This window comes from Rhincodon typus, chromosome 16 (genome assembly GCF_021869965.1).
Source record: "Rhincodon typus isolate 14 chromosome 16, sRhiTyp1.1, whole genome shotgun sequence".
NCBI classification, from domain to species: Eukaryota; Metazoa; Chordata; class Chondrichthyes; order Orectolobiformes; family Rhincodontidae; genus Rhincodon; species Rhincodon typus.
Window position 1 is genome coordinate 35,163,305 of NC_063347.1, and position 16,145 is coordinate 35,179,449.

General features: G+C 43.3%; 1 protein-coding gene across 13 annotated transcripts in view; it reads right to left on the bottom strand.

The window, feature by feature from the left end:
• Positions 1–303: 303 nt before the first annotated feature.
• The window catches only part of prickle2b (prickle homolog 2b), a 273,140-nt gene continuing 257,298 nt past the window's right edge, over positions 304–16,145 (bottom strand). For all 13 annotated transcript variants that reach the window (XM_048606542.1, XM_048606543.1, XM_048606541.1 and 10 more), the window contains 2 exons: positions 5,931–6,785; positions 304–1,760 (listed from right to left, as the gene is read on the bottom strand). In XM_048606542.1, the coding sequence (XP_048462499.1) occupies positions 889–1,760; positions 5,931–6,785 (1,727 nt within the window). In that variant the 3' untranslated portion in view covers positions 304–888. The remainder of the gene's footprint in view (positions 1,761–5,930; positions 6,786–16,145) is intronic.

Here is a 16,145-nt window from a genome sequence, read left to right on the forward strand (position 1 = left end):
GTTACAGTGACTGATTAAAGAGTATAGTTGAACGGCAGAGAAGAACCAACCCATCCAGATCACTCATTTTTTAAAATAGTTTTGTGTTCCTTCACACCACAAAATTTTCACAAGAAAGTAAAAACATTTTCAGCAAGCTGGATTAGCATGAATTGACATGAGTTTCAGAATTGGGTGAAATTTGCATTCCTAAGTAGTATGGACATTTTGATAATAAATATAGAAAACATATTCAAATACTTGTCAGCCAAAAAAAAGTAAAGAACATTTTGTTAAAGGATGCAACATTTTAATAAACTTCCATTGAAAACACCACAAATAAAGTAAACATGCATGGACTACTACTTCAAAACACTTTATACAATACAAAATATAAAAATACTTTGTTAGAAATCCTCCATTTTCATGATATGTACAGTAAATATAATTAACTTAGTGAATTTTCAAGTTTAATTGCAACACATTAGCATTTAAAAACAACAGGTTAAGCTGTTCTGTAACTTGTTTGGTATAACATATTGATTGTTAAGCTTGATATAACTTTCTGTGGCAGTGGAAGGGGAATTACAGTACACAATATAAGAACATAGACAATATCTTAAGTTGTAAACATGCTCACAGCTATGTAAGTGGAGTTTTAGTAAAATGTATACAATTCATTTGATGACTATAACTGTAGAATGTATATTAGATGATATTATATAACAAATAAATTGATTTAAACCAAAAAAGCAAGCAAAGAATCCTTCATTTAACTCAGGAATATTGTAACAGCTTTTAAATACTGATTAAGTTATATTGCCTTTGCCAATGTTAATTTCTTAATAATTCATTTGAGTGCAACTTCTAATAGTTTACATTCTTGCTGGAAATAAATTGTGCAAAAAGTTATGAGATAATGCAGTTCTTGCTTTTTTGTCTCTTCCTATAATGTGATTGGTACCTGCCACTCAGGTTGGATGATATAGGAACAGGTGAACTATAACCATACATAAATTCATCGTTAGTAATGGGGCGAAGCTGAACAGGGCGTGGAATAGGTTGCCCTAGGAAGTACCCTTCTTCCTCAGACTCTGAAGATGAGGAACAGGTAGAACACCAATCATCATGGTCATTAAAATAAGGTCTGAGCAATTTATCACCTACTTGGTTCTGCAATGTCAGGTCAGAGGCAGTTCTAGGATACCGACTGTATGGATCTCTCAACTGACCATTTCCAAATGCATCCCTGCTTCTTCTTCGCATCAGTAATTGTTCATAGTCTTCACCTGAAAACATTTGAGACCTGTCTCTCATTTGATAACGTTTGTCTGAAGCTAGGTGAAGAGCATTATCAGAACGAGATCGTCTCGATCTCCTTGGCCTGTGGCGATGATGGCGAGAGTTATTCTCCTGATTATGCATACGTCTTTGGGTTCGTTCACTCATGGGTGCAATTCTAGCATTCATGCTAGTTTGCATTCTGTTACTTATGGCACCATCTGGACAGTCGAACCCTGGTGGCATTCTTCTTTGAGTTGATAATTCTCGATACTGCAAAGGGTGCCTGAGCCTATCTAAAGGTGGCTGAAGATCCTGGTATTGCTGGGCTGAGTTTAGGCTTCTAATGGATTCTGTGCTTCTAAATCTAGCAGAAGAGTTAAGTGTACCCATGTTGCTAAGTTTTTCTGATCCATTCATGCCAGAGTCTTTGCTCAAGTCAGGCATTGAAAACCTGGACAAATGCTCTTGGCGTCTGGTGCCACCTTCCACAGAAGCTGCTGAAAATATAATTTGTTGGCACGATTAAAAAAACAATGAAGAACACCTTGCCTGAAGATTAACTATAACAAGAATCAATTTGTTCAAGGAAAAATAAATTCCTCCCGAAAATGAAACTGAAAATCAAATTAAGCCAAACTACTTTTAAGCAAATTTTAAAATCTGAAGCTCCCAAAATAATTTGTTTGCAGGCTTCATATTCCTTTGCCAGAATTTCAGGGTCCTTGGGCATGAGGTTAAGTAGGAAGGCTGGCAAAATAGCATGGTAAGGCTCCCAGTGGTATGTCTGCTTCCATTCCATCAGCGCGTCACTTTGTCAGCGGTGAGAAAAGTGAAAGATGTAGTTCCTAAATAGAGCCCATTTGAGACACCTTAATGGCCAAATAAGGGCTTCTTCCTGCCTCCACTGGCATTTCACCTGTGGCAAGTCAGTATTTCTCAACCTGGGAGGATGTCAGGTCTCCCAGTGTGCTCCAGGGAGGATTCGCCTCCTTTATGGGCTCAGTTTGATCTTAGTTGCAATGGCCATTCATGCAATATCAGCCCTGCCTGATCTCGGTGATATTCCCAACTCTAGGTTCATCAGGGCTTGTTTGACTGCCCCAGTTCCCCAGACCCTACTTACCTGGTTGTGCGGGTGTGTGTCCATCAATATGTACTCTTGCTCAAAGTGCATTTACAGCAGTGGCAACACTCCTGTTGGCTGCTGAGCTACCAACCTGATGATTGGTAGTTGGGAGTAGGTCACCATTCTGAATAAGAAAGCAAGGCCACTGCTTGCCACTTAATTGTTTGCTGACTGTAAAACCCTGTCACTCCTGCTTTCACCTCCTTCAATGGGCCTCTGTTGCCTCTGAAAGGTTCTGGCCTTTGAGTGAAATAATTGGTAACCATAGAAATTTTAATGGTGTGTTAATAAATAGCTGATCTACATGAGGACAGTACAAAATGAACCTTTCCTTAGTCTGCTGCTAGCTCTTTAAACTGTTTTACAGGGCTAATTTAACAAGAAGTTAAAAAGAAATTAGTCTGGATGTGCATAAATCTATGAAAACAATCATCAATCAAATATTATCCAATAGTACTGAAACTATTGGTCATATTCTCAGAATTATTATAAAATTATGACAGAAAGCAATGGAAAGACTCGAAGGGGTAAATTGCAAAAGTATGGAAGAAAAGCCCACTGAATTGTGTAAGACCAAACAAAGTATTTCCATCATCAACAAGGATAAACACATCAGCCAACAAATGTGGAGAAACTATGGCTAAATTTAACAGGCTATTGAATTGTATCAATGGAAACATTCAGTATAAATGAATGGATCTTTCAATCATCCTACAGGTCACTGATAAGACCACATCTAAAGTACTGTGGACAGTTTTTGCCCATTATATGTAGGTGATTTGGGGGCCTGGGGCAAAGTTCAGAAGACTGAATATTCCTAGTTCAATGAACACTATTCTTCTGTCAGCCTCAAGGATTGATCTGACAGACATTTAAAAAATAATGAAAGGGCTGAACGGCACATCTATGGATGGATATTCTAGTTTGTTAGACTGGAGTTTGCTGGAAGGCATCAGGAGTGGGGGCGGGGTGTTAAAAATTTGAGAAGAAATTATGCAAAGTAGGAATAGGTTAGATGATAGACTGCTCATTTCCCAGTCAGTAGTGAGCTTTCAGGTTGCGTTGTTAGCTGATGCGATGGGTGCTTCATTTGCATGCCTTTAAGAGGCAGTTAGGCTTATTCTTGATTGCTATTAGAAATTGTATCAAACAAAAAGTAAATAGATTACTGGATAGCAAATACATGGTCCACAATCTCCAGGGCTAACTTCATTGCCCAAGCAGCTCTGACATCAATGTTTCCAAAGTGTAATATTCTGATGAGGGTATTTTTGTAAACCTGTTCCTGAAGATAATGACAGGGTAGTATTAGTCGTGATTTTGCAGCTATTTTGAGAATGAACCAATTGGTCTGCTCTTGCCATCTTAGTTAAGATCTGCCAACTTAGCCCTGGGACTACTGCTCTCTGTGGCTTCAATATGAGTTGGCCTCTTTTTCAAAGCTGCTTCTGGGTAAGCCAGGAGATAGCAAGAACTGCAGATACTGGAGTCAGAGTCAATACAGTGTGAAGCTGGAGGAACACAGGTCAGGCAGCATCAGAAGAGCAGGAAAGTCGATGTTTTGGGTCAGGGCCTTCATCAGGACTAGGGAGGGGGAAAGGAGCTGGGAAATAAATAGAGGAAGGAGGGGTGGGGCTTGGGGACGGTTGGTGGGATGGTAATAGGTGGACACAGGTAGGGAGTTGTACAGATTGGTCAATGGAAAGGATGGAGTGGATGTGTGAGAAGGAAGATGGACAGGTTGTGTCGAGTCAAGGAGGTGGGGATGAGACAGGGTCGTGGACATGAGATGAGGCCAGGGGTGGGGAGATTTTGAAACTGGTGAATTCTATGTTCAGGCCATCAGGCCATTGGCTCCCAAGGCAGAATATTAGGTGTTGTTCCTCCAGTTTGTATGTGGTGTCATTGTGGCACTGGAGGAGGCCCAAGTTGGGCATGTCACCAAGGGAGTGGGAGGGGAAGTTAAAATGGTTGGCAACAGAATGCAGTTGCTCCGCGAATCGGTGACCAAGTTGTGCTTGGTCTCACCCATATAGAGGAGGCCACATCGGCAGCAACAGATACAGTAGACTAGGTTGGAGGATATCCAATCTCTGATACCTCCCTCCCCTTCTTGGACCTCCTTATATATTTCCGGTAATTGTCTCAGCGCCGACATCTATTTCAAGCCCACCGACTCCCGCAGCTACCTTAATTACACCTCCTCTCACCCACCTTCCTGCAAGAATGCGATCCCATACTCCCAATTCCCCTGCCTCCACCGCATCTGCTCCCAAGATTTAGCATTCCACTCCCAGACATCCCAGATATCCTCCTACTTCAAGGACAGCAACTTCTCTCCCTCTGTTGATCCAAAATGCCCCCAACCGCATCCCTGAAATTCTTCAGAATCAGGGTCCTGACCCGAAACGTCAAATTTCCTACTCCTCTGATGATGCCTGGCCTGCTGTGTTCCTCCAGCTTCACACCGTGTTATCTCAACCTCATCTCTTGTGTTTTTCACACTTCTGCCCTCAAACACATTCCCTCCAACAAAAATAAGGATAGAGTTCCCCTGGTCCTCACATAACACGACCAACTTCCGCATCCAGCAATTCATCCTCCATCACTGCAGTCTGACCCTACTACTAAAGAGATATTTCCCTCTCCACCCTATCTGCCTTCTGTAGGGACTGCTCACTCTGTTACTCCCTCATCCACTCCACGCTTCCCACCAACCCCACCATATCCAGCACCTTTCCCTGCAACTGCAGGAGGTGCAACACCTGCTCCTACACCTCCCATCTCACCGCCATCCAAGGCTCAAGACAAACTTTCCAAATCTAACAGGGGTTCACCTGTACATCCTCCAACTTGGTCTACTGCATCTGTTGCTCCTGATGTGGCCTCCTCTACATTGGTGAGACCAAGCGCGAACTCAGTGACCGTTTCACGGACCATCTGCGCTCTATACTCTATAATCAACAACACCTTCCAGTTGCCAATCATTATAACTCCCCCTCCCAATCCCTTGGTGACACATCCATCCTGGGCCTCCTCCCGTGCCACAATGACGCCACACACTAACTGGAGAAGCAACACTTCATAATTCACCTCCGGAGCGTACAGCCCGATGGCCTGAACACAGAATTCACCAGTTTCAAAATCTCCCCACCCCCAGCTTCATCCCATGTCCAACCCTCCCTCTCATGCCCTCCTCCATGACCTGACACAACCTACCCACCTTCCCTCCCACCTATTCGCCCCACCTTCCCTCCCACCTATTCGCCCCACCTTCCCACAGAACAATCACCACCACCTCTTACCTGCACCTACCTATCACCATCCCACCTATCTTGCCCCAGCCCGACCCCTCCTTCATTTATTTCCTAGCTTCCTTCCCCCTCCCCAGTCCTGAGGAAGGGTCCTGACCCGAAATGTCGACTTTTCTGTTCCTCTGATGCTGCCTCACCTGCTGTGTTCCTCCAGCTCCACACTGTATTGATTCTGGAAAAGCCACTAGGTTTACTTTAATTAATAATTAATCACAAGTATACTGTACCTGTTGCATTTGAAAGTGCAAGAGATTCTATTGATTCCCTTGGGGTTTGTTCAAGAAAGGTAAGTTGATCGGTAAAACTAAGTGCACTGATTGGATGTCTGGTTCGACACTGATGAGAAACCAATTCTCTTTCCATGTCATATCCTTGTACAGTTGGATTTGATCGGGCTTCAGTAACACTGTGGCTTGATGTACTACTAAAGCTTTCTTGAGTTCTGACTGCTGAAGGATAATAATCTTCTTTATCTTCTTGGATAAAACTATCACTATGATCTTTCAAGGCAGCAGTTGAACTTCTCTTTGCATTAAATTCTTTCCCCCATATATCACTCTGATTGCTTACGCAATGTGTTGGATTAAATTCATTCCTGACGCTATACTGATTTAGAGATTGAGAAGGTCTTTCTGCAAATTTAGCCCTCTCAGTAGAATCGTCTTCAAACTGGTAGACATCTCTGGTTTTCCAAAGAGTCTCTTTGTTCAAACTGGTCGCTTGACCAGCAAGACTTAACATATCCATTTGTTGAGAAAGAGGATCAATATCTGTAGAATATCTGTTCATTGATGCTTGTGATATATTTGGTCTTACATTTTTATCTTCTACCTTATTGCTGTTTCTACCTATTCTAGCACTGCGCCGAGATTCTCTTGATCGTGCGCTCTGAAATGCAGAGTCTGAAGAGTCAGAGCCATTGGGGTCTTCCCCAACACTACAGGATCTGGAGCAAAATATCTGTCCTTGTTTTGGTAGGAAGGGTCGTCCAAGTAATGACTTCTTGCAACGTGCACAGCAGAAACACAACTCTGTGGCATGCCAGTGTTGACCATCGTATGTCATCTGCCCTTGGTCAATACCTTTAAAAAAATAAAGTTTTGATAAAGGCAATCTTCATTTAAAATATTGAGAGAGCCAACACATCCATTTGAGTTTCTTAATTTGCTTACAGTATTTGCTTAATCATATAACAGGACTATATAAATATTGCAATCATAATGATATGCACAACTAATGGTGTATCCATAAAACAGGTCTTCAGTGTGATAATGAAAAGAGCTGCAAATAGAATACCGATTTTCAGAGATCCACTTTCGAAGTTACACTACTTTAACATTCTTTTTGTGGGAAAATGTAGTTTCTGTTGCTTTATGCAGGTTTCAGTGCACACAGTATTAAATAGCCAAAATCAAAAGGAAAAACAAATCTTAGATATTTGTGTAGGACCATACTTCAGATCTGTTTCTTTAGCAATTTTTATCTATCATAATTCTACTTTCCTGAAAGGAGAGAATCCTTCCTAGGATATGGTTCCAAATGTGTAAATGCCTTTTGGTATCCTGTCCAAATCATTATTATTAACATGTAAGTTTTAACATGATGGTTGGCATTATATTATCACTATTTTTATGAAGCATAGTAGAGTTCTCACCCATGAGGCACATTAACATTTCACAATTCCTGAAGGAATCACTGGATAAGAATCAAGAGAGGCACCACTGGGCAAGTTTTGCTTTTCCTAACCTGTTGTCAATTGTATCACCCTAACTGCAATCCAGCAGAGGCCAAAGATGGTACCTGAGACTTTCTTAGCTAATACGGCTCAATTACTGATTAATTTCTAGGAGATTTTTAACTGAAATTGCCTGTACAAACTTCTCAAGTTATAAATCTGAGAAGTTTGTACCAAAGTCATCGAGAATTCATGTGCATCTGAATATCTGCAGACTTCCGAATACATGGGCAGAAAATATTTTCCACTTGTACTGTAATGATGCAGTGTGTTCAGCCATTATAGATAAATGCAATGTCCTTTGAACACTCCCAACACTATGAACATTTTGATTTGGAGAATATTTATGCAATATGGTAAACTATTGTATGCGGCATTATTGAATCAAAGGAAGTGTCATGATCTTTTCTTAAATTTAAAGAACCGCCTGTTATAATATTGTACAGAGAAGATGTTCAGAGCACGTATTAAGCACTTGAATCGTGGCAAAAGCTACAATGATTTTTATTGTTCAGGAAGTAATTTACATAATACTAGCACCAGTTTCTTTCCCTTTTGCCAGCAGGACTGTCTTCTGTAGACCTAATGGATCTACCAGCGTATTATTATAGAATGCCTATTCTCAGGCAGGTAGAATTAAGAAATACAAAAAAGAGAAACATGAACAAATAGCCTAAAGTCATTGCACTTTAAAGAGTTGGTGTATTTATTATCATTAACTTAAGTTATTCTTTACTGTCTCAATTTTGGAAGGAAGACAGTGAAATAATTGAAATATGGGTTTAAGAACCAACATGACGTTAGGATAAAGTAACAATTGAATAATACAGATAATTGCCAAATCCATGAACTTTTGATAAATATAAACAGATTATGCTGCCATTTTAAGTAACGTGTATTTAACATTACATTGAGAACCATTTTATATCTGACAGGTATTTTAAGCATGCAATCTGCTATTAAATATGAAATTCAAATGTTAATCTAATTTGTTTTCTTTTTCAATTTTCAATTGGAAAGCTTTGCTGTTGTTCGAACACAATTAGAAATGGGTATTACCAAAGTAAAATGATTCGGCTGGTTCTGATATACATATAAACCATACTGTTGTTTTAAGAGGTCGAGTATCTATGGAAATATCCAACATTTGAGCTACTGTGAGTAGTGTTTAAAAGCTGAAAATACACAGGTGATGAAATACTTTTTAAATTATTAATTCAAACAGAGAATAAAGCAAATATAACTAAATAACAACTAAACAAGTTAAAAGTGAACATTTCCCCAGAACTTGATAAATTTCAGCATTGATAATAAAAATTGCTACACTGCCACTTCTATTTTGGAACTCTTTATTTTAACCCCATTTGCTTGTGTGCAAGTTTTTCTAGTTACTGAATTTAAAAAAAAATCTCCTATCAACAGAAAAGCACAATAACTACAACATTTTAAAAGAAAAAATTAAATTTGTTTTGTGTTTAGGATAAAATAGAAATTTTCCTTTTTCTTACTCCCTTCAGCCTTTCTTTTCCCTGACCTCCTCAGAGTGTCTCTCTCGACCACTAGTGCCCCTCTGGCAAAGACCCTATGCCATTCCTATTTATTTTGTGTGCTGTTATACGGGTGTTATTGATTTGATTTGATTTGATTTATTGTCAAGTGTACCTAAGTGCAGTGAAAAGCTTTGTTTTCAAGCAGTACAGACAGATCATAGTAAGCAAGGACATACAGATCATAGGGTACTTAGACAGAGTGAGGCCTACAAGATTATGCTGCACATGAGGTGTGCAAAGCAAGATCGACATTAACAAGATCAACATTACTTGAAGTTACACAGTCCATTCAGCAGTCTAATAATGGCAGGGAAGAAGCTGTTCTTGAACCTGTTGGTGCGTGTTCAAGCTTCAGTATCTTCTGCCTGATGGAAGAGATTGTAGGAGAGCATTAGTGGGTTAAGAGTATTTGATGATGTTGGAATCCTTTCCGTGGACAGGAGAAGTGTAAACTGAGTCCACGGGTGGAAGGTTGGCTTCCATGATGGTCTGGGCCATGCACACCACCTTCTGTAGTTTCTTATGGTCCTGGGCAGAGCAGTTGTCATACCAGATCATTATGCACCCGGATAGAATACTTGCTATGGTTCATCTGTAAAAGCTGGTGAGGGTTCTTATGGACATGCTGAATTTCCTGAGCCGCCTGAAGAAGAGGTGGCATTGTTGTGCCTTCTTGACCATCACATCTACATGGTAAGTCCAGGACAGGCTGTCAGATATCAACATCCTAGGAACTTGACGCTCTCAACCTCTGCTCCGCGGATGAAGATGGGGGCATGTTCTCCTCCTTTCTTTCTGAAGTCAATGATCAGATCTTTTGTTTTGCTGACATTGAGAGACAGGTTGTTATCATAGCACCATGCCACCAAGCCCTCTATCTCCTTTCCTGACTTAACATTGTTTGAAATCTGTTCTACCACAGTGGTGTCATCAGCAAACTTGTAGCTGGCCCTTGTTCAGAATTATGGCTACACATTCGCGGGTGTACGGGGAGTACAGAAAGGGGCTAAGAATGCATCCTTGGGAGTGGGGACACCAGTGTTGAGGGTTACTGTGGAGAAGGTGCTGTTGTCTATCTTCACTGATTGTGGTCTACGGATCAGGAAGCTGAGGATCCAGATGCAGAGGGCTGACCTAGGTCTCAGGAGCAAAAGCAGAAGTTGCTGGAAAAGCTCAGCAAGTCTGGCAGTATCTGTGAAGAAAAAATCAGAGTTAATGTTTCGAATCCAGTGACCTTTCCTCAGAGATAGTAGGAACTGCAGATGCTGGAGAATCCGAGACAACAAGGTGCAGGGCTGGATGAACACAGCAGGCCAAGCAGCATCATAGGAGCAGAAAGGCTGACGTTTCCCCCTCGTCCTCACGTACCACCCCACCAACCTCCGGATCCAACGCATCATCCTCCGACACTTCCGCCATCTGCAATCCGACCCCACCACCAAAGACACCTTTCCCTCCCCACCCTTATCTGCTTTCCGGAGGGACCACTCTCTCCGTGACTCCCTTGTCCACTCCACACTCCCCTCCAGCCCCACCACACCCGGCACTTTTCCCTGCAACCGCACGAAGTGCTACACCTGCCCCCCATCCCAGGCCCCAATAAGACTTTCCACATCAAGCAGATGTTCACCTGCACATCTGCCAATGTGGTATACTGCATCCGCTGCACCCGGTGTGGTTTCCTCTACATCGGGGAAACCAAGCGGAGGCTCGGGGATCGCTTTGCAGAACACCTATGCTCGGTTCGCAATAAACAACTGCACCTCCCAGTCGTGAACCATTTCAACTCCCCCTCCCATTCCTCAGACGACATGTCCATCCTGGGCCTCCTGCAGTGCCACAATGATGCCACCCGAAGGTTGCAGGAACAGCAACTCATATTCTGCTTGGGAACCCTGCAGCCCAATGGTATCAATGTGGATTTCACAAGCTTCAAAATCTCCCCTCCCCCTACCGCATCCCAAAACCAGTCCAGCTCGTCCCCGCCTCCCTAGCCTGTTCTTCCTCCCACCTCAAGCCGCACCCCCATCTCCAACCGACTAACCTCATCCCGCCCCCTTGACCTGTCCGTCCTCCCTGGACTGACCTATCCCCTCCCTAACTCCCCACCTACACTCACCTTTACTGGCTCCATCCCTGCCTCTTCGACCTGTTTGTTTCCTCTCCACCTATGCTCTCCTCTATCCATCTTCTATCCGCCTCCCACTCTCTCCCTATTTATTTCAGAACACCCTTCCCCTCCCCCTTTTCTGATGAAGGGTCTAGGCCCGAAACGTCAGCCTTTCTGCTCCTATGATGCTGCTTGGCCTGCTGTGTTCATCCAGTCCTGCACCTTTCCTCAGAACTGTTCTGAGGAAGGGTCACCGGACCCAAAACATTAACTCTTGAGTTTTTCTTCACAGATACTGCCAGACCTGCTGAGCTTTTCCAGCAACTTCTGTTTTTGCTCCTGATTTACAGCATCCTCAGTTCTTTTGGTTTTTATCTAGGTCTCAGGAGTTTTGAGATGAGCCTGGAGGGGATAATGGTGTTGAAGGCAGAGCTGTAGTCGATGAGCAGGAGTCTGTCATAGGTTTTCTTGTGTCCAGATGTTCCAGGGATGAGTGCAGGGCTAGGGGAATGGTGTTCGCTGTAGACCTATTACGTCAGAAGGCAAATTGCAGGGGATCAAGGCAGGCTGGGAGACTGGAGGTGATGTGGGCCATGACCACCCTCTTGAAGCACCTCATGATTATTGAGATTAGAGCCACTGAGCGGTAGTCATTAAGGCATGTTGCATGTGCTTATTTAGGTACTGGGATGATGGTGGTCTTCTTGAAGCAGGTGGGGACTTTGGCTTGTGGCAGGGAGAGGTTGAAGATGTCAGTGAATACCTCTGCCATTTGGTCCTCACAGGATCTAAGTGCATTGCTGGGGACTCCGTCTGGGCCCATTGCTTTCCTTGGGTTGACTCTCAGGAGGACTGATCTGACATCCACAGTGGTGACAGAGAGAACAGGTGTGTCTGGGGCTGTTGGTGTAGGTGACACTGCGCCACTGGCATTCTCATCGAACTGAGCATAGAAAGCATTGAGCACTTCAGGAAGGGATGTGTCTTTGTCCACTGATGGTGGGAGCAGTGAAAGCAAGCTGAACAGAAGAACTCTGACACTGAACATAGGGTAAATCTTCATCCAAGTCTTTCAGCATTTGTCTTAACAAACCAAGAAGCATAAAATCCATGGTGCTCAGATTTCTAGGCCAACAGTTTCCTACTTTGCACACTTTGCGCACAATGATCCGCACAGATACTAAAAATATGCTGCTGTATTTTTTTTGACAGTGGGCTAGAATCACAATTTACATCTGGGTACCACCATTTCTGCAGGATGTACACATTTTGTGTTTCCACTCACTAGCGTGATTATAGCATGAGCTGACCGTCTTCCTCATTACTGGCTACCTGACCATGCTGCCAGCCGACACATTGCTGAAGAGAAGGATATATCAGCATTGTGTAGATCGTACATTCAACATCCTGTCTGGTATTCTTAAAAATAGCCTTTTCTTCTTAAAAGTAAAGTGCACTGCATAACACTGATGGGATTTAAATCATAGAAAATGGAACACCAGAACAATTCAGCATTATTGGTGACAGTAGTAACGCTAGATACATAAGGATGTTCAGAAGGAGATTTGCATACCATGATTCTGTGGAGGAGTAACATGTCCTCAAGTGCCCTCCTCAGGAGGGAAAACAGCCAGGTGGCTTGGCTATGCAAGTGAACTCCTGGACTCTGGACATGAGGCAAGGTCAGAAGTCTAATTCAAAGTCACCTAAGTGGTCACCAGCAGTGAACACATAGTTAAACGATGCCCCTTTTGCGCCATACTAATCTCTCACTCTGCTGACTACATCACATACCTGGCACACATCCAGCAGCACTCATTACCATTGAAGTCAGGCCTAATTTCCAGATATTTCACCTCACCCTCACTGATCTACCAATTCTTCCAATCTTACACCCTGCCTCCACAAATCCCCAGCCATTCTGCTACAACAGGCACATCACTCAAACATTGTGCTACACAATCACTGACATTGTTTTCCTCTCTCTCTTGCATGACATTTATAGCCCCACTTCATAGCTTATGAAATAACTCCAGAGGCTGGTGTACCATCACCAAGACTCCCCTTATTTACATGTGGGGAATCCTTGACACTCCAGCTCCCTCAGAGCCACCTCTCAAAAGGAACAGAGCTTCTGACACTCCTGCTATATCTGTCATTCAGGGATCCCTGATTGGACCAGATTAACAGTTCCAATTAGGGAACTCATTCTATGAGGTCCACCTGGCTGACCTCGTTACAATTACTACATCCCTCCCTGTCTGAGTCAAAGGACAGAGGCCAGTTCTTTCTTTTGATAGCTCCACCTGGCGTGCTTTTGCACTGGGTCAGGTTCCTTAACTCTGTTGTTGATTATGCGCAGCGTGTAATGTACAGTTGCTCGCCTCTTGCATCCAGAACGTCTCACAAGAAATTCACCGTCCTCTTCAGAAGGCAAGGGCATCCCTCGATGCGACATCTATTGTGTCCATCTCGCATTCTGACATATCTTCAATGCTTAGAACATAGAACAGTACAGGCCCTTTGGCCCACGATGTTGTGCCGAACTTTTACCCTAAGCCTAAGGAATATCTAACCTCCACCCCTATCTTATACTATCATCCATATGCCTATCTAATTGCCACTTAAATGGCGCTAATGAGGCCGACTCCACTACCCTCTCCAGCAATGCATTCCACGCCCCAACACTCTCTGAGTAAAGAACCTACCTCTGACGTCTCCCCTAAATCTACCTCCACTCACTTTAAAACTATGTCCCCTTGTAATAGCTACCTCCACCCTAGGAAAAAGTCTCTGACTGTCTACTCTATCTATACATCTGATCATTTTGTACACCTCTATCAAGTCATCTATCATCCTTCGTCGTTCTAAAGTGAAAAGCCCTGGCTCTCTCAACCTTTCCTCGTAAGACCTTCCCTCCATTCCAGGCAACATCCTGGTAAATCTCCTCTGCACCTTTTCCAACGCTTCCACAACTGAGGCAACCAGAACTGGACACAATACTCCAGATGTCGGCGAACCAGGGTTTTGGATAGCTGGAGCACAACTTCACGGCTCTTGAACTCAATCCCTCTATTGATGAAAGCTAACACACTATACGCCTTCTTAACAACTCTATCCACCTGGGTTGCAGCTTTCAGGGAACTGTGGACATGAACCCCAAGATCCCTCTGCTCCTCCACACTGCCAAGAATCTTTCCGTTAACCCTGTATTCTGTTTTCAAGTTTGTCCTTCCAAAATGAATCACCTCACACTTTTCAGGGTTAAACTCCATCTGCCACTAGTCAGCTCAGCTCTGCATCCTATCAATGTCCCTTTGTAACCTAGAACAGCCCTCCGCACTATCCACAATGCGACCCACCTTTGTATCGTCCGCGAACTTACTATTCCTACATCCAAACCATTTACAAAAATCACAAATAGAAGAGGGCCCAGAACAGATCCTTGTGGTACACCAATCGTAACTGAGCACCATGTTGAATATTTTCCATCCACTACCACCCTTTGTCTTCCAAGGGTCAACCAATTCTGTATCCAATCTGCCACATTCCCCCTATCCCACGCCTCCTTACTTTCTGCATGAGCCTACCATGGGGAACCTTATCAAACGCTTGATGGAAAGAGAGAACCCACGGGTTCCAAAATAGTGGAGGGGCAGTTGAGGAGCGGGGCATGTTTTGCTCCCAAATCGCTTGCCAGTTTGCAGTTTTCATACAGTCCATGTGATTGTTCAGGGCCATAGTACCTACTTGAACTTTATGTGTCACTGGACTTGACCTTGCGTTGAACATGCCTCTTAACCACCCATTCCTGTGGTTCTTATGCCAAATTTTGTGCCCTGAAGCAAACTGCCTCTCTCACTTAGCAGAGTCTTCAGTCCAGCATTGGCGATCCTGATGCCATTTCTCCCTCCCCCTCAGATCCAGGAAGATCCTGGTGTGGAATCTTCTTCCCATTAGCAACTCTGCTGGAGCTATCCCTGTAGTTGTACGAGGGGTGGTCTGTAATCATATAGGAACTGGGACAGTTTGGTTTCTAGTGAAGCTGTAGGCTGTTTCTTCAAGCCTACCTTCAAAGTTTGGACTGCTCTTTCTGCCAGACCATTGGATGATGGATGGTATGGACTTGTCCTGATACGATGAATATGACTTTAGGAAATATTCAAATTCCCTGCTGGTAAACGATGGCCAGTTATCTGTGACCAACACTTCCGTGAGTCTGTGTATTGCAAAAGATGCACGCAGCGTTTCTATCATTTCCATGTGTTTGACAAATGAAATCTATGCAAGTCCACCCACAACGACTAAGAACACTGAGTCCATGAAAGGACCATCATGGTCAATGTATAACTGAATCCAGGATGTGGGGGAATCTGCTGGTTGTAAATTTTGTCCTTGTTAGTACTCTGGGCACTGCCCCACTAATGCAGCTATGTCTGCATCCCATCCTGGCCACCAGACATAACCTCTCGTCAACATCTTCATTTTGGAAACCACTGGAGACCCTGGTGGAGTTTAGCCAGTATCTGGGTGATGACCTTTGCTAGGGACAATTACTCTTGCTCCCCATAATAATATGCTGCCCTCTGCTGCGATTTGGTCTCTCTGGCTCTGAAAAGGTTTCAATTCTGGTTGGTTTCCTCCATCACCACCAGCTGTTTCAGTTTTGCCAGGACCAGATCTATCTGCATCCAAACTGATATTGTTAACTATGACTGGAAGGATGTCCAGAAAATTTAAAACTTTGATGGACTCTTCCAGGGGCAGTACTTGCTACTTGGCCTCCTGGATGGTGTTCCGACTTGTAATTGAACGAACTAAGGATTAGACCCCACTGCTGAATTCAGCCTGAAGCTATAGGTGGCATTGCCTTGTCCTCTTCAATGCAGACCTAGGCGGGGTTTGTGATCCGTTATTATTACAAAATTACATCTGTTAAGGTATTGGTGTAACTTCCTGACTCTAAATATGACCGCCAAGCCTTCCTTCTCTATCTGGGTGTACTTATGTTCTGCATTAGCCAAAGTCCTGGATGCATACGCCTTTG